The 19,945-nt window shown below is 37.9% G+C and overlaps 1 protein-coding gene across 1 annotated transcript in view; it reads right to left on the bottom strand.

The window, feature by feature from the left end:
- HAO1 (hydroxyacid oxidase 1) overlaps positions 1–19,945 on the bottom strand; it is a gene marked incomplete at both ends in the record, with an annotated part of 57,992 nt that overhangs the window by 32,975 nt on the left and 5,072 nt on the right. The window contains one exon of the mRNA XM_079719597.1: positions 17,819–17,970. Within this exon, the coding sequence (XP_079575723.1) occupies positions 17,819–17,970 (152 nt within the window). The remainder of the gene's footprint in view (positions 1–17,818; positions 17,971–19,945) is intronic.

Here is a 19,945-nt window from a genome sequence, read left to right as displayed (position 1 = left end):
CTGTGCTCTCACTGCTGGGGCCCAGGTTCAATCCCTGGTCGGAGAACTAAGATCCACATGGCACAGCCCCCACCCCCCCAAAAAAAGAAGAAAGAAAGAAAAAAGCCTCCAAAATAACATATATAACATGATTTGTACAAATGTGATTATTGGTGTATGAACATAAACAAACTAATTGTTAATGATAGGTGGGAGAGTTTCATTTTTTTTCCATTTTAACTTCTAAAATTTTATCTTTTAAACTTTTGTTAAAGGTGCATCTACCATTTACATTGTCTTTTAAAATTTATACAATTCATATGTTAGACATTGCAAATAGACATCAGTTACCTCACAAACTTTTAAACAAGATATCAAAAAATGAGCAAATAAAAGAAAAATTAGATAAAATCATGTAACTTATTGTCTTAGAGAACTTGAAAGAACATGGGTGATAGGCTTTTTTCCAAAAATAGGTAGTCAAATTGGGGTCAGCTTTAGTGCAGGAGAAACTGATAAAATGTTTGTATGCCAAATGCCAAACATACCAAGAGATAAATAATAAATATATAAAACTGACTGTGTGACCCTGGGTCATTCAACTTACCTGTGTCCCTGCCATATATCAAATGTGAGTAAAAGTCATCCAAGTGACACTTACAGGGTGATGATAAGAATCAGGTGACATGCTGTTTACAAAGCTACTCTGAGAGGTGAAAATGCTTTCATGCTTCTCGAACTTTAGCAGGCAACCAAATCCCCTGGAGTATTTGTGAAAACACAGGTTGTGAAAAACACCCCCAGAGTTTCAGATTCAGTCGGTCTGAAATGGGGCCCAAGAAATTGCCTTTCTAACCAGCTTCCAGGCGGTACTGATGCTGCCAGTCCCTGAACCACACTTTGACATTTAAATAGCATTGTCATTTGATAGTAAAACTCTAAGTTCACCTGGTAATAAAGTGGATTTTGTTTTTGATAAATGTTACTTTTCCTATGTCATTGAAGCTGTTTTTCATCCCTATTTTTCAAGTCACAGGTCAGATAAAGAAGACTTAAGCTGGAGATTATATTATCTATGGGTCACTAATCTGTTTCCTCCAAGTGTTCCTTTGAGAATTTCTCTCAAAAGTACTCATGATTTGCAAAATATTGTCCAAAAAAACCACATTTTAAGTAAGTAATAATAAGTAGTGATATGTATGAACATCCTGAACCATAGTGTTATTTTCATTGAGTTGTAAATATGGAAAATAGCTCTAGGTCATCCAGTGCTGTTTGGAACAAACACCAGAGGACACTGATTGCTGGGATCAGAATCTCCCAACCATCAATTTACCACAAAGAAAATGTGTCCTGAAGAGGATGTGGCCTAAGTAAGGTCACAGAGAGATGAGAAGCTGAGTGGAACAAGAACGCAGCATGTCTGACCACTCCCACAGGGCAATGATTTTCCTAGAATTCCCAGATGCTCAGAAGACTCCCCTGGTATCAAATATGGATAAATGTACTCCCCCAATCCTTCAGGGCCATGACACCCAAGGGACACCCACAGTTTTCCATATCCCTGAGGGACAATACCATGGCCAGAGTTCTGTGAAAGCATGGAAATTTGGAAACCAGTGGGTAAGGCCTGCCATTAGTTTCCAGGTGCAGACTGTGGCTGCACAAAGTGGTCCAGCTAAGAGGACTAGCACATGATAAGGCACCTTTTTGTAGTTTATGCAAAGGCGTCATGCAGGCAGCAGCAGCTCTGCTAGTAAGGATTATTATCAAACAGATCTCCTTGAATTCATAAGAAATATCTACAGACATTCCACACAGATTGTTAAAATGCTACAAACCAATGCACCAATAATATTTACTTTACTTAAACTGTCAAACTAGCAGGAGGCTTCAGCCTTAACAAGCATTTTGTCCATTTCCCTTGGGTAAGCATGTCTGGAGTAAGGTAAGGCCAGACTGTGCCATCTGGTTCCTGAGTCTTCCAGCTTTGATACTAAAGGTTCCTGATGCTATTGGTGCTTGAGGTTCATTTTCCAAGATTAAATCATACAGGACTGAAATTTTGAATCAGGGTACCCCCAAATTCTAAGTTACCATTCTTTCCAGGTACAGGCATACAATAAATGTATGGTAAATTAACAGGTTTACTCCAAGACAGTCTCCTGGATGCAGGGGGAATATCAGAGTCTGTGTTGACATATTATGAGTTGAGGCTAAGGTGCTACTCCCAAGAGAGAACAGGAGCAAAACTGAGATGACTCCATGTTTCTTGGAACATATATTACCAATGTGCTATGATCCCCAATAGCCTGTGATTATTTGCTGGAATAAAGAAAAACATTACTCCGAATAGCCAAAGCAATTCTGAGAAAGAAAAATAGAGCTGGAGGAATCAGGCTCCCTGACTTCAGACTATACTACAAAGCTACAGTAATCAAGACATTATGGTACTGGCACAAAAACAGAAATATAGAACAATGGAACAGGATAGAAAGCTCAGAGATAAACCCATGCACATATGGTTACCTTATCTTTGACAAAGGAGGCAAGACTATACAATGGAGAAAAGACAGCCTTTTCAGTAAGTGGTGCTGGGAATACTGGACAGCTACATGTAAAAGAATGAAATTAGAACACTTCCTAACACCATACACAAAAATAAACTCAAAATGGATTAAAGACCTAAATGTAAGGTCAGACACTATCAAACTCTTAGAGGAAAACATAGGCAGAACACTCTATGACATAAATCACGGCAAGATACTTTTTGACCCACCTCCAAGAGAAATAGAAATAAAAACAAAAATAAACAAAAGGGACCTAATGAAACTTAAAAGCTTTTGCACAGAAAAGGAAACCATAAACAAGACAACCCTCAGAATGGGAGAAAATATTTGCAAATGAAGGAACTGACAAAGATTAATCTCCCAAACATACAAGCAACTCATGTAGCTCAATATCAAAAAAACAAACAACCCAATCCAAAATTGGGCAGAAGACCTAAATAGACATTTCTCCAAAGAAGATATACAGATTGCCAACAAGCACATGAAAGGATGCTCAACATCACTAATCATTAGAGAAATGCAAATCAAAACTACAATGAGGTATTACCTCACACCAGTCAGAATGGCCATCAACAAAAATTCTACAAACAATAAATGCTGGAGAGGGTGTGGAGAAAAGGGAACTCTCTTGCACTGTTGGTGGGAATGTAAATTAATATAGCCACTATGAAGAACAGTATGGAGTTCCTTAAAAAACTAAAAATAGAACTACTATATGACCCAGCAATCCCACTACTGGGCATATACCCTGAGAAAACCATAATTCAAAGAGTCATGTATACCAATGTTCATAGCAGCACTAATTACAATAGCCAGGACATGGAAGCAACCTAAGTGTCCAACAACAGATGAATGGTTAAAGAAGATGTGGCACATATATACAATGGAATATTACTCAGTCATAAAAAGAAATGAAATTGAGTTATTTGTAGTGAGGTGGTTGGACCTAGAGTCTGTCATAGAGAGTGAAGTAAGTCAGAAAGAGAAAAACAAATACCGAATGCTAACACATATATACGGAATCTAAAAAATAAAGGTACTGAAGAACCTAGGGGCAGGATAGGAATAAAGATGCAGACGTAGAGAATGGACTTGAGGACATGGGGAGGGGGAAATGTAAGCTGGGACGAAGTGAGAGAGTGACATGTACATATATACACTACCAAATGTAAAACAGATAGCTAGTAGGAAGAAGCTGCATAGCACAAGGAGATCAGCTCAGTGCTTTGTGACCACCTAGAGGGGTGGGATAGGGAGGGTGGGAGGGAGACGCAAGAGGGAGGGGATATGGGATATATGTATACATATAGCTGATTCACTTTGTTGTACAGCAGAAACTAAGACAACATTGTAAAGCAACTATACTCCATTAAACATGTTAAAAAAAAAAAAAGAAAAAGCATTGATGAATTACATCCACTGTTTTAAACACAGTTTTATGTTTGAAGGAGATAAGGGAGCCTGAGATTTGCAAGGACCACTCATAAAGACAGTCGAAAATTTTCCTACCTCCACTAAGGACAGATCTAAAATTCCGTTTGTACATACCAGCATGACAATTCAGCTTGTTAAAATATTGAAATACTTCCATTCCTGTTTGTAAATAACCATGGCTCCGAAGTAAATGACCCCTTTTCCTGAGTCCCTTCAATGTGACACCTCTCTTTTCTCTCACTAAGGAGTCTCTGGATTCCCCAAACCCCACACACCCACACAATCCAGCAATTTAAAGGCTGGTGCCTGGCAGAGCTGGGTACATCCAGACCACCATTAGAGAACTAGAGAAAAGCACCTGAGCATCTCTTGCAATTGGTCAAAGTCTTTGTTCTACTGGTTGCTAAATATTTCAAATATCACCTTGGCCTCAGAGATAAACATGTGTCCTTCCAGCTCATATTGTTCTTTGGAGGTCAAAAATTACAAACTTTTAAATTTTGTAAACCACCTAGTGTAGCCAGATTTTGTTGAGAAATTCTAATTCGAATTATCCGTCTAGCGTCAAAAGCATAAAATTGTTGAAGTCCTTTTTCTCTCCCTATTCATTTTCCACAATGAAACTCTCACGTGTTCTCAAAAGTAGCAACTGTCAGATTTCATTTTACAAAGGGCAGGGGTCAACTTTCATAGACCTCCATTCCCAAAATGTGGTGCAGCAACAGAAAACTCCAATGCATGTCGCCTTTTCCCAACTCCTGGCAAAATGGAGATCATCTCTGAGGCGATATTACTGTAAAGGCAAGGCCTGGCTCTTGACCATGATGAGGGACCGCAGTATTTATCCAAGTCTAAAAATCTTGGCTTTCATAATAGTGAGGGTATTTTAGAAACAACATACCCAGGAGGCTACACCATTAAGTAAACATTGATCTCATATGACTATTTCCTTACTTCCACAAGCTCTTTGGTTCATCACCCCTAAGATATATCTTCAAGGATAAACACCTAAACTTTATATGCTCTAGATATATTCAGACTTTGTTTATATTTGGCATTTCTTTTTCTTCTTTATTTAGAGGCAACAGTAATACATTATGCCATTGCTATTAAAAAATTCATATCACTCACACACACACACACACACACACACACACACCACTAAAAGAGACACTAGTAAGGTTTTGAACCTTGAAGCATCAAAGATAAAACCCTATAAATGACCTAGGTGATAACATCTATCTCTCAGAAAGACAAGATACAATGGATTCAGTGTCAGAAGTCCTGGGCTACAGTCCCAGCCTTGCCAACGATGAGGCACATTTCATCTGCAAAGTTTGTCTAACCACAGCTGCTGACCTGCCCACTTCATAGTGTTGTCAGATGGTCCACTGAGACAATGTTTGTGGATGTTTTCTGGTAAACTCTAAAGCTAAACAATTGTAAAGGGTTAAGTGAGAGAATGCCTAATACTATTTGGGAAAAAAAGTTCTAGATAGCTTTTTAAATTTTCAGAATTTTGCTGAGGACCTGGATTTCTCCTCATTATTGACAATCTTGTCAACACACAGATTTCCTCTGCAATGGTTTTGATGCGTAAGACACCCATTTCTCCTTGCAAATATACGGGCAAATTCTCACTACCTGAAGCAAGAAAGCACTTAAGGGAGAGAGGAAACTTCTCCAGGCCAAGGAATTCTGGGCTAGGGCTGATAATTTCCATTAATACATTTCGAGGGTGTACATCTTTTTGGAAAGTCAGGGACAAAACAAAAGGAAATAATCTAGGAGGTGTAACAAAAACATGCATTTCCACACTCCTCACGCCTACCCTTTATTTGCCTACAGATTTCCATGTGGAGAGAACTGTGTAGTAAATCTATGCAGCTGCCAGCTTTTGCTAAGTCCAGCCATCAAGCAGTAATACCTAGAAGCAATGGTTTCAAATTCTCCCTACACTTTTTGGTTTCTCTCCTCTTTTATTTGCAATACAACTGCAAGTATAATGATATGGAAATAATGAGATCAGTATCATTGTTTATTATCAGCTATAACCCCTCCCCCAACCCCAAAGTGGGCTATGGGATGGTGGAAAATGTTGGTGTATTGTGTTTAACAGAATAAAAGTTATACTCAGACCTATCCAAATGAAGATTGATTCTTATTAGAATTAAATCACATTCCCTAGGCTGGGGCAATGCTTCAGGGTTTGCAATAATATGGCAGAAGATCAAGTTAATTCTTCCTCCCCAGACCACCATTCAATAGAACTAACTCAGTTTCCTACACTATGAAACCTGTAATCAGCTACCAAGGTTTATATCACTTCATATTAGATATGAATTCAGCCACCCCTGGGGTTGATGCAAATGCTAAACTCCGATGTTTAGCGGATTTGGCTGAGATAGCACAGGTAAATAGCTTTGCAAAGCAGCATGAGCCCATTCTCAAGTAGGTCTGTGTCTTTATTCCCGTTTTACCCCTAGGTTCTTCATGACATTTTTTTTTTTTAATTCCATATATATGTGTTAGCATACGGTATTTGTCTTTCTCTTTCTGACTTACTTCACTCTGTATGACAGACGGGGAGGGGGAAGGGTAAGCTGTGACAAAGCGAAAGAGAGGCATGGACATATATACACTACCAAACGTAAGGTAGATAGATAGTGGGAAGCAGCCGCAGAGCACAGGGAGATCAGCTCGGTGCTTTGTGACCGCCTGGAGGGGTGGGATGGGGAGGGTGGGAGGGAGGGAGATGCATGAGGGAAGGGATGTGGGAACAGATGTATATGTATGACTGATTCACTTTGTTATAAAGCAGAAAAAAAAAAAGAGACGTCTATGTTAAAAAAAACAGTTTAATATTCATTTAATTATTCAAATAAAAAATGACCAACAATAGAGGAATGATAAAAATTCAGAATTATATCAAATTCATATGTGAGTGCCTGTCCAAAGAAACAGTTTAATACTCATTTAATTATTCAAATAAAAAATGACCAACAATAGAGAAACAATAAAAATTCAGAATTATATCAAAAAAAAAAAAAAAAAAAAAGCAGCATGAGCTGGCAAAATCCTCCCTGTGGCTAAGGAATGCAATTGTACTTCTAAATTTTGCCAGGGTTTCATTTTACATCAAGCCTAATGACAACATTTATTTCTAATCCAGGTAATCTGGATGTGAAGTAGAGAAGACAGGAAACCTATTGTGGCCTTAAATTTTAGGGGATGCTAAGTCTGCCTGTCCCAGTTCTTTAATTGAAAACTGCCTTGTACACGTCTCTCTTGTGTATCTGAGAGTCTGCTTCGCAGTTCCTGCTCATTGCAGGCAGTCATCACGAAATCAGCAGGCTCTCAGAAGGTCTTAGAGGATCTTTGGATGGAAATGATATTCATGCTACACCCAAAACTGTTTCATCTTTGAGGATTTAAGTTACGCCTTTGGCTGGGAACCACTAGAAGTTTTCATTCCAAGTCTTTGTCCAGTGCTTCTCAAGCTTCGACATGCATAGGAATCACATGGGGATGTTGATAAAATTCAGATTCTGACTCAGTAGGTCTGGGATAGGACTTAGATTCTATATTTCTAACAAGCTCCCAAGTGATGCTGATGCTTGTTTCATGGACTATACTTTAAGAAGAATGAAGTAGATATCTTCTTTCACAAGGACTCATGCAAGTTAATTGGATATATCTGATGGCCTGAATAATGATAAGACCTTATAGGAAACAGAAGGGAGAAACTGACCAGTGGTCTTACAGGGGTAGCAGCTGGCTCCTGTCTTGTCGGTTGCCAGCCACATACTGCTGAATCTTTCTTCTCCATTGTTGTCCCTCTGGAGAGGGGCACAGGTACCTTTGCAACATTTTCTTATGCATTCATCTTCTGCTAGATTTAAAGTCAAGGAACTAAATTGCATCACAGTAACAACCTCTCAGCACACTTAACCATTATCAGACATATTTTATAACCTTGCTTATCCAGGATTTGCCTAGCTTCCTAGATTTCAAATTCAAGGCAAAAATAAGCAACAGAATAAAAATAAAATGACAGAAGATGAGGAAAAAGGAGATGTTTCTCAAAGTTCAGAAGGCACAATTTACCAATATAAAATAGCTTCCAAATATTTAATGTCAGGACCAACAACCTTACACATATAAATAAGTTGCTGAATCATCAAATAAAACTAAAGTTCATCATGCTAGGCTTGACAAGGGAGAGAATTATAATACATTTGAGAATGATGTTTATTCACTACCACAAAAAAAAAAACAGAGAAAATGTAAACTATTAGTTATCAATGGGAGTCAATATCTGTTATTTGGAACATTAATTCATGTGGGATAAATCATATATCCAGATTAGAGCAGATCAACTAAGCAATGTGCTACTTTGGGTACAAATTATTTCCTTGAAAATAACTTTCCTATATGGGAAAAGTGAGCTAAGCTTCCAAAATTATGTATTTAAAGGAAAGGGGGTAATATGATGAAAGGGCCCAAAGGGGTTTTTTTTAGGTCCATTTGATTAAAAAGCTCCTGCAAAACTTAGTCACCAAAAGAGCCGTGCTGAAAATTTTGCTGAGAAAGCGCATTTTGTCCTCTGCACAGGAAGTCATTATGTAATGGGGAAAATATGCAATGACAAAGTACCAAACACTTGTGTGGTTCTAAACTCAGGGTCTGACACACTGAAGTGTTCTCATCCTACCAGTGTACCCTACCAGCCAGTGAGTGGGTCAGCCTTTCTTTGCACAGGAACCATTATTACACAGGTGTGTTAAAGACACAGTTAACATTATTGTCTTAATGTCTAAAGTTATCATTGAGATTACCTAGAAAAAGAATGTTCTGAAGTCAGTCATCTAAGGGAAGAACAAAACTTCTACTATAATTATGAGTGAAATACTTAGAAGTGGTCAAACAAGTATTCATGTATGATTTAGAAAATTTAACCAATTTAAGTACTGCCCCAAAAGGCCAAGAAACCAGTGTTTTCATGGTGGTTCATTGTCTGAATTTGGAACAGTAACCTTGAGCAGTCATAATGTCAATACACCTCAAGAACTCTTTTTCATTGGATGGAAATATCTTCAAGGAACAGTTAGTCCAATGACATCTTAGCCCTCCCTTCCTTGCTCCTACTTCATCTCTGGGGCAGAATTCTGCAATAGACAAAAACATTAACTTTACTATACTGATCCCCAGGTTATTATTCTGTCATTTTATTGAGTCGTCAGGTCCGGTCATAACTGGCTGATGGCATGGAGATGACACCACAGTGAGATGCCTTTTAATGATGGTTTCAAGGAGTATCAGGTTTGCACATGGTGACTTCAATCAACCTCTCTCAATTTAACAACCTCAGTATTGGAATATATAAGTCAGCCTCTGACTTCTCACTGTCACATCTTTAAGGTCATCAGGCACACTAATAATTTGAGAAGAAGCAATCTCATGCTCTTGAGAAAGCTGATCAATAGCTGAAATTCTGGTGCAAAATACTAGAAATTATTTCACTTGATGTTGGTCTTTAAGATAGCTGGAGTCTAATGTTTTAATAGCTGTTTTGGATTAATGAAGTTTGTCTCATTGCAAAGTGATTTTAACACTGAATCTATCACTTTTTGAAAAATTTCATATATGAATTATACATTTATATATATGCATATATAAAATGTCCATAATCATTAATATATATGTATATATGCATGTGTATGTAGACGTAACATGTGTGAGTGTATGTACAGAAAGAGCATGTCCACTGACTTTTGATTATTGAAAAAGAAGGTCCAGAACACAAAACTGAGATAAAAGTTTGAAAATAAAAGCAAGAAAAGGCACGAGTTGATTTTTTTTTACTACAATGATGCAAAGAGATATTCCCTTTCAAATGTTTAACTAATGTAATTTGGACAAAGTTTTAGTGAACTATCCTTTCTCTTTATTCCTCCCTACTTTTGTTTCTTCTCTGTAAAAGTGATAAAATAATGGATGAAGACAAATAACTGGGTCAAACTCTAGAGTGAAACAGATCAACAAACCTCATCTTAACCACTCACCAACACTAGACATTGGTCAAAGGTGTCCTTCTCCTCCACTGTCAACTGAGGAGAATGATAAATAATAATGACCTCACAGGTCTATTGTGAGGATTAATAATAGGGATGAAAAGTCCAAGCACCTGGTGCATGCATAAAAGGCACTCACCTCAGAAAGAGTAAAATGTCATTTAAAGCAAATCTGGTGCTTTTCCTGGATTTAGATAAAATTAAGAATAATGGTGATATTTTCCTTGTAGGTATGCTGAAATGTATATCTACTTGATCACCTAGTACAACACATAAATATATCAATAAAGCTTTCAAAAATACATCATTTGGGTCTGGAGCAAAGGAAATGACCATTTTTCCTGCTGAATGGTCTTGCAATCAGTGTTAAGGTTGATCACTTAATCTCAGAAAATCCAGAAAATTCAACAGCTAAAGCTCTCACCTACACCCTAATTCAGTTCTTTGGGGTCTTTGTGTTACTCTGCAATCTCTTCCACCTGCACCTTAATAGGTGGCCAAGTCATAGCTGAGTCCCAAAACTTCACTTTGGAATGTTCTGGCCTTTTAGGCTCAAAAAGAAAGTGTTTAGATGTAATGGTTTTATGACCCATCAAATCCTGTGTGGTAGCCTCTAAGTGCATCCAGGGGCAGGAATTTCTTTTTTAAATCTTTTTTTTTTTTGACAGTTTAATAAGAATTTACTAATATGCCGAGCATTCCTGGAATGCATTAGGTGGGTTTTAATTTTTCTCTATTTGAGGTCCCAGCACTCCCTCATGTGGCATTTGTCCACATAACAAGTCAGAAGCAAAAGGATAAGTAAATATTTAATCTCTTTTTTTCTCTTTCTTTTTGATTTCCCATGATTAAATGGAGCAAAAGAGCTAATGCGTACCTCCATGGAGTACAAAATAAAATTTTATTACAGCTACCGTGCATAAAACCAGAGAGATTTTCACCATAATGTCCTAAAAGCCTCAATACTATAGTAAGCATTTTGTTAATTCGTTCTTTGAAAAATCAGAAATGTTCTACTTGTTTTGTAAGATGGAAATTTAACCTAATGAGACCACCTCCCTTATGTGCTACTAGCATTTATGTTTATTATTGCTATTTTCTTCAATATGTTAAATATTTTGGAGAAATGATTCTGTATTCATCCCTGAGGCTTATGTGAAGGATAAAACTTAAAAAAACAAAAATCAATATAGTAGAGTTTCAAACGGTATGCCATTATAAGTAGAGGCATTTATATGACTGCTTAAATATTATAATAATGGTCAATTATTAAAATGTTGACTAAATCATCCACTGCAATAAATATCTTATTCATAAAACAATGCATAGTAAACTGCTCTCCACTGAGTGTTTTCTGGTTATTTTCCTTCCATCTTAAAAGAGTTTTAATTTTCATTTGTTTAAAATTCAAGCCCCTTTATTTATGCTCCTGAATTTTTCACAAGTCTCTTATTTCCTAATAAGTTTCATATTCTGTGGCTTATTCCATAGTCTCAAAACTAAAAGGATAAAACTGTAAAAACATAGAACATTTATAGTAAATATTCCAGGACTATAGCATACAGCTTACCTTAGGGGTCTTGCTGCAGTTAATGACATTTGGAAATATCAGTAACTGACCAGGGTATTATAGACAGCATTGTGTAAGTGATTAATAACCTTGAGCAAGGTATTTAATCTCTCCAAGCCTCAGTTTCCACATGCACAGGAGTCAGAGAAAGATCCTCAGGGCTTTGGGCTCACACATTTTAAGACAGTGGTCAGGGATAGATGAGTTAATAAATTCAAATTGCCTGGCACACATTAATTGCTAAGTAAATGTTCGCTATCATCATTTTCCACAAGACTTTGAAGTATCACTTTTAAAATTTATGTAAGCATTTATTAAACACCTATTTGTTTTCAGCAAGACCTAGAGATTAGTAATTATCTGATCATTCTCTTCTATCCCAAGAATGCAGTTTTCAGAAATGAAAATCCAATGTAGGCAGATGCTCACTCCACAGTCTATATCCTCCAGGGCTGGCAGAGAGTAGAAAGTAAGGGAGAGAGGGGGGATTTCAGCAATGTCAGGAGGGGCAGGTCTTGACTTTGGTCTCTTTTTTTGTATTTGATGACACCTTATAAGGGCACAAAACCAGTTATTTGTATGCTGAGAAAAATTGTAAAGATCAGCTACTCCTGTTGGGAGTCTTATGTTTTTGAGTATTCTCTTTGTTTTTGTCTTAGTAGCAGAACGTTTTCTATAAAGCGCTGTTCTTTTCAGTCCCAACAAGCAACACAAGTAGCTGCGTGCTCAGTGACACACTTAACTTCCTTGAGATCCTTGGAAACAATTCCAGCCTCCTTGGGACACCGGAAGTGAACCACTAATCACATGTAAGCAGCTCACTTTACCAGTGAGGAAACATAATCCTAGAGAGTGAAACGAGTTAGTGGTGAATTTCCACATAAATCAGATGCCCCAGCTGGACAGCCCAGGGGACAGTTGTAGCCCACAAAAGTATTTGCCTTGGCCCACACATTGTTGCTCCAAACAGTGTTTTAAAGAATTTTGATTTATTTGCCAACATTTAAAAACCAGGACATTGCACATAAAAATCAAGATTTCTGGCTTCTCTTAAAATTTTTGAAGATTTGGCAACCACCCCTCATCCTCACTCCCATGGGGCATCACTTAGCTAGTGCCAAGATGTGGCTGCCCTCCTTTGATGGAACCTTCAATCTAGGTTTGGTACCCTCTCCACCACTGAGCTTGCATTATTGTTTTCTTAACTTCATCCCTCCTTGGACATTTACATTACCAGCCTGGGCCTTAAAGTCATCTTTTGAGGTTCCTGCATAAAGCTTAAAACAAAAACATCTTTAACAAAGTAAAAAGAGCAATTTTTTACTCCCCCTAAGATATTATAAACAGAGTATACTTTTCTGAAAGTGAGTTTTTAATGTATGGGAGAGAAATATTTTAGGGACTTGGAATCTCAGGGGCAAATAAAAATTGAGCCCCATTTTGGGAAGTATTTCCTAGTATTTATCTCATGTGACCTTCACAAGAGCCTCTAGAGGTAAGATCTCTCATTTAACTAGGGTTGCCAGCTGTAGCGAATAAACATAGGATACCAGTTACAAATGATTTAGTTTTTATCTGAAATGCAACTATAACTAGTTCCCTGTATTTTATTTGACAACCCTATACTCGTTGTCATTTAGAAAACGAAGAAAGAGTAGCTCCATTAGTCACTCTACGACCACACAGTCATGTAAAGAAGAAAGCTCTGTTCTTGGGCTTAGTTCAAAATGGGGACATGTCCTACAGTGGTGAGGAGAAAGGCCAAAGGACCCCTGAAGAAAGGCTCTGTGAAGAAGTCTGGAGAACCAGCTGGGAAGGCAAGACCATGGTACCGTGGCAACTTCCAGAACTTTCTAGATGCTCATTCTAATTATTCAGGCCAGAGCATTCCCTGGGGATTTGATTTCACCTACTCTTACTGACCAGGCTAACAGGAACACTTTCTCCAGAGACGGCTTCTAACTAACCCCTATCCTCTGAACTTGGCCCCAATTTCTCCTTCTAGCTAAGGACCAAGACCCTGGAAAAAAGAAAACTTGATTAGGGGTCAGATAATTAGGAGGGTGGGAAAAAAATCCTCCACAACAACATCCATCCATAGATCTCACAGTTTCCCCAAGGATCAGGCTAGCTTGAGAGAGTTTCCATATTTGGAAATGGTAGAGTAAATCAAATATCAGCTGTTAATTTTCTGAGTTTTGAGAAAGAAAGCAGTGTCTACCAAATACATATATTCCTCCACTCTTTCTTAAATTTTCCTGTGGCTGTACAAATATTCAGTTAGTCACTGTCTTGGTTTGCGTTCTTCCAGAAGCTGACAATGAGACAATGCTATGAGCCTGAGTCTTTATTTGGGAATGATGGCAAGGTGAGCTGATGGAGTAGGAAAGTGAAAGAGGGATGGGAGGCAGCCAGTGAAGGCTGTGCTAATGGGCAGGTAACTTCTGAAGGCAACTGGGGCTCAGTCTTATTAGGGAAACCCTGGATGATGGCATTAGAAGATGCTTCAGTTACCCTGATCAAAGAGAGCTGAGGTATTTATCCACCAGCCAGAGGGATGCCCTTCCACTCACCCGCTTCCAACCACCACCCCCATTCATCAGCTCCTGCTGCCAGAGAAAATGTTAGGCAAAAAGTTGCAGGTTCTGATAGAAATTAGAAATAGGAAGTAATAAGGGAATATATCCTGGGCACCAATAGCATCTGTTCCAGGCACACATTCTTTCCTTCCAAGTAACCTATCCATCCCACCATCAACATGTACCAGCCAAGGAATACACTTTGTTATGAGCTGATCACCACCTGTTTGGGGGATTAATCTTAATATTAAAAAGACCATCAATCCATAGGCAGTAATTGGAAGGTCGAAGAAAACCTTAAGAATGTTGAAATCCTTGAGGGATGATTCTACCACAAATCTGGAATATAAACTGTCATGTCACTGCCCTGACAGGAATGTGTTCAGGATCTTGGCTCCTCCAAGTTGGTGTGTATAACCTTTCATTGCCAGCTCCTCTGCATCCTCAGTGTCACCACATCCTCTTTGTCCTGCCTGTTCTATCTTACGCTAATGTCTATCAAGTATTTCAGTCTCCAGCACTACCCCAGGTGGGGTCTGCTCTGCATGCACCTTAAGTGACAAATTAATTACTTTTAGGGAATGTGATTTACAGATACATTGGCTTCCCCTCGTGATACTTATGGGATTTTCTGGAAATTAAAAGCAGCACAAGGCAGTTAAGAGCCCAGACTCTGGAGCCAGACTGCGTAGGTCTGAATCCCATCTCTATCATTTATGAACTGTGTGACCCTGGGCATCTGCCTTGTGTCTCTGTTTCACCTGTATAAAATGGGCTTAATAATAGTACCTACTTCTTTGGGCTGCTCAGAGGATGTGATGTTTTAATACTTGTAATGTGCTTAGAAAAGTGCCTGGAACATGGTAATCATTTTATAAATAAATAAATCTAAAGGGATAAGACTCCAATAGGCATTTAATAATGTTTCATCGTTAGTGCTAGAATGAAATAATGTTAGATAAAACCGTACTGCATAGACTGTCAAATTATAGTTTCTAAGTAAGCTTTCTTCTCATTTTTCTTTCCACCCCACCCCCAGCAAAAGTAAGGAGCAGTGACCTTGGAACCATCAGAGGTGATTTGGAGAGTAAGTCCTATCAATTACTATGAAAACCTGCTTTCTGTGGAACTAGTTATTTGACCATAAAATGGGGACAGTGACAACTGTCAAATAGCAAATAAAATGATATATGTAAAAATACTTTACAGGCTCCAGGGTGTTTTACCAAGTGAGCTTTGCTTATTGCCTTCTTCACTTCCTTTCGTTCACTTCCACTCCATGTTTCCTTCTCCAGTTTTCTCTCTTCTTTTAAATTTAGCTTTTATTGGTCTCTTCTTGCAAAATAATTCAAAGAAAATTGTATACATATGGACCAAAAATAAGAAGACTATAGAGTCAGCAATAGTCCCATCACTCATAAATAAAAATTTGTAAAATGTAGTCTACGTTCTTGGTCTTCAAAAATAAATATATCATATGACCTTATTATTGTTTGTAACTGCTTTTTAAAAATTATTATATTGTGGGCTTCCCTGGTGGCGCAGTGGTTGTGAGTCCGCCTGCCGATGCAGGGGACATGGGTTCGTGCCCCGGTCGGGGAAGATCCCACATGCCACGGAGCGGCTGGGCCCGTGAGCCATGGCCACTGAGCCTGCGCGTCCGGAGCCTGTGCTCCACAATGGGAGAGGCCACAACAGTAAGAGGCCCGCGTACCACAAAAAAAAATAATAATAATAATATTATATTGTAACATATTTCCATGCCACTCAACTCTTTCTATAATATGATTTTTAAGTGTTTAGCCCATATTTATTCATCCTATTTTTTTGCAACCAATCTCCAAATATGGGACATTCGAGTGTTTTTCCTGACTTTTTCTTATTTAAAATAACAGGCGTGAAAATCCCTGCAAAGATGTCATTCCTCAAAATCATAATTATTTCCTTGGCATTCCTAGAAGATAATTCATAGCATCACTTGGAATTCATATTTTCAAAGCTTTGATGCACAGTGCCAAGTTATTTTCTAAAAGATTATTCTATTTTTCACTCTTCCTACCAGTATTTGAAAATGCACATTTTCAACATGCATATAACCTAATCACCCTATCTAATCTTAAAATAATAATTTGATATTCAGAAAATAAAATAATCATAATTTTATATTTGATAATTATGGATGGGATAAAAATTGAATACTTTTCATACGTTTATTTGTTATTTTTATGCCTCCATTTGTGAATGTCTTATTTGTCTTTTTTCAATTACATCTTTTCCTACATTTTTGGGTTATATGTTATTTTATTATTCAAATAAAAGAGTTCTTTACACAGGAAGGACATTAACTCTTTGCAGTCTCATTTTTCAATTCTTTTTAGTTGGCCATTTGTTTTAAATTTTTATAGATATTTGAGAGCGTGGAAATTTCCTTTTTTGTGTGTGTGCTGATTTGTTTGCTTTTGTTTCACTGGTTGTTGTCTATAACATTCTTGGAAAGTCCTCTCTTATCCTAACTTTAAATAGACTGATACATTTCCCTTTTTTCCCTTCTCCTTCTCCATATTTCAGGATTACTGTAGACAAATGGCTGGGGCCACACTTACCTGTGTGTGGTCCTAGAGTTAAAGGGACTCCAGACTCTAACGTGAGTCTCTCTAGCACAACCTCACTGTGTCATGCTGACAGTCCAGGCAGTATTTTGTGAAAGACATTTCAGGGAGGGAATTGAATCCACAAGATCCTTAATTCTTAAAATTAAAATGTTTTAAAATAGTATTTAGTTCCTGCTCTTTAGTCCTGAATTTCCTGCCTTGTTCAGCATTAAAAAAAAAAAAAAATCAGATAGACTTCATTACCAACTTTTATATGTGTTTCTGAAGCAGAATGTGGGGAGATTTATCACTGCATATATTCTTTCAAATGTTCATAGTTGCTAGGAGACTGGGAAGTTAATAAATTAGCCCTAATTAGGAATTTCTGCATATCATATTTGAATTTCTCATTATTCCCTCCTAAGACAGTTGGAAATGCTCTACTGGGAATATAACCTATCAGTAAATGAATCATGGTCCAAAACCATGGCAGAAAACACAGCCAACCAAGTCACTGCATTTACTCTTTGATGGTGAGAATCATGTGGTTTGGAGGAAGCAGCAAGGGCTTTGAAATTAGGTAGCCATGAAGTTGAGTCCATCTCTGTACTGCCTAGCTGTATGACCATGGGTGAGTCCATTTCTCAGACCTCAATATTTTGAGTTATTGATATTGATACTCATAATACGACTATAAGTCACTGAGCCACTACTCTGTGCCAGGCACTGTTTTAGATACTTTATATATGTGAACTCAGTTAATCCTCACAGTAACCCTAGGAGGTAGGTACTATTTTTATCTCCATTTTACAGCTGATAAAACTGAGTATCTTGCTAGAGTTGTACAGCTAGAAGGTAGAAGAGCAGGACGTGCGAGAACAGGCATTTTGATGCCAGTCAATGAGCTTAACTTTTGTGAGTATAAAGACATCCAGGGAAGTGTTTGCTTGATGCATACAGATAAGGGAGTCGCTAAATGTTAACCCATTTCTGTCCCTTTGAGTGAGAACCTTGTTCCTACCTCGCACAGTTGCAAGCTCGCCATCCACGTGAGCCATGCACTGCATGGCAGTAGCCCCAACGCAGATTGGCATGCTGATTCTCTGCCCTAAAACAGAAGTCGACAGGTCTATTTCAGCAACGTTCCGGAGCATTCGTGGATAAAGCTTCCACCTAGAATTTTTGAAAAAGAAAAAAAGATTTTAGAATTTCAAAAGCATAACCAAAGCTTTGACATTATATTTGAGTTAGAAAGAGAAAATATTCTTCTATTTTTCCGAGCAAGCAACCACTGATCATTTTTATTTTGTCCCTATAGTTTTACTTTGCAAGAATATCATACAAATGGAGTCATATATAGTCGACTCTTGAACAAGGCGGGGGTCGGGGTGGGTGGAGGGGGTCAGCCCTTTGCACAGTGAAAAATCTGGGTATAACTTTACAGTCGAACCCTCCAGATCTCCAGTTTCACATTCACGGATTCAAGCAATCCTGTATCGTGTAACACCTATTCAGTGAAAAAAAATCTGTGTATAAGTGCACCTGCTCAGTTCAAACCCACTTTCAGAGGTCGGCTCTAGTATGTAGACTTTTGAGTCTGGCTTCTTTCACTTAGCCTAATTCTTCTGAGATTCACTCACATTGTTGCATGCATCAATAATTGTTCTCTTTGGTTGATGACTAGTATTCCACTGTAAGAAGGTAGCACAGTTTATTTATCCATTCTCAAGATAAGAGACATTCGGAATCTTTCAACTTGGGGTGATTATAAATAATGCCACTATAAACGTTCACTTAAAGGTTTTTGTGTGAATATAGCTTTCCTTTCACTTCTTCCAAGCCATTTTCAAGATGGTATAGAATGGCATGGAGGTTAGATTAGAGTTTAAGAAGATATCCTATGTCTACTTCAGCAGGTTTTTTTTTTTTTTTCTTACAGACAGTAGCTTCAGGGAACTACTTTTAAAATTTCATGTGGTTTCTTCAAAATCCTTGATCTGAATTCAGTATCCATTGAAGTATGATGATAAGGGAAGTTTTTATTTTAGTTTAATTGAGCATTTTCGTGAACAATGTTATTTGGCAAAGACGAGTTTTTGGCTTGAATTTTTGACCCCTGAACATTATCTTAAATTACTTTTTCTGTAACACTTTTGTGTAGCAATGAAAGTTACTAACAAACCAAGCATCAAACTAGTAAATTTTACAGGAAAACTAGTTCTATTTTCTCTCAGCAAAATTTGTATCTCTTATTTGTTCATGATTTTTTCTCCTCATTAGTAACTGATTAAAACTGAAAAAAATACAGCCCCATTTCTAATGAGCACTAAGGCAATAAACATGTGAGTACACATACATACATACCTAACTAACACTTACCTTTTAGGACCTAGATTTAACTCTGCTTCTAGATAGATCAAGATTTTTTATTAATACAGTGAAGTGTGATTTAGTAAGGGAGTCACCAAAATAAATCGAACCTCCCAAGTCTTAACTGAAGCCTACTTCCTGTAGCAGAAGAAGAAATTCTGTCTTCGTGTTGCCTTGGGCAATAGCTAAGGGTCTGTAATATAACCCTTCCTCACATAATAAAGTACAAACATCCAGCCCTTGCAAGCATAATAAAGAACTTTAACTGTGATTTCTCTGCAATTCCTTTGAACATCATAATTGTCATGATTTTCTGTCACACCACATGCTCTGCTGCCGGAAGTCTTTTCTTCTCGACTGACCCTCACAGCATAATTCTTTGATCTCCATTCTAATGGGGGAGAGGCAGAAGGCTTGAAGAGAGTTTTTTACTACCAGTCATCTCTAAGTGTATTATTAGAATGAGAGAAAAAGATTTAATAGCTGCCATTGGCACGCTGGCCTTGGAAGGCATTAATATTTACTTAGAGCTGAGGAAACAATGAAAGCTTTTATGAAGCATACACACAGAGCTGCGGGGCATCAGCCGTGTGTGTGTGTGTGTGTGTGTGTGTGTGTGTGTGGCAGAAAGAACATTTTCAAATATCCAGTTCCCCTTTTTAAGGCAAGGCAAAACCTTTCCATCTCCAGGCAGTAGCTTTAGGCTTGTCCACGAGGTGGCGCAGTCACTTAAATAACGGTTCTTGCTTCCCACACACGTTATTTCCTGCCTTGAGGA

This window comes from Hyperoodon ampullatus (genome assembly GCF_949752795.1).
Source record: "Hyperoodon ampullatus genome assembly, chromosome: 14".
Taxonomy (NCBI): Eukaryota; Metazoa; Chordata; class Mammalia; order Artiodactyla; family Ziphiidae; genus Hyperoodon; species Hyperoodon ampullatus.
Note: the sequence above shows the minus strand (reverse complement) of the source record. Positions and strands in the feature narration are given on the sequence as shown.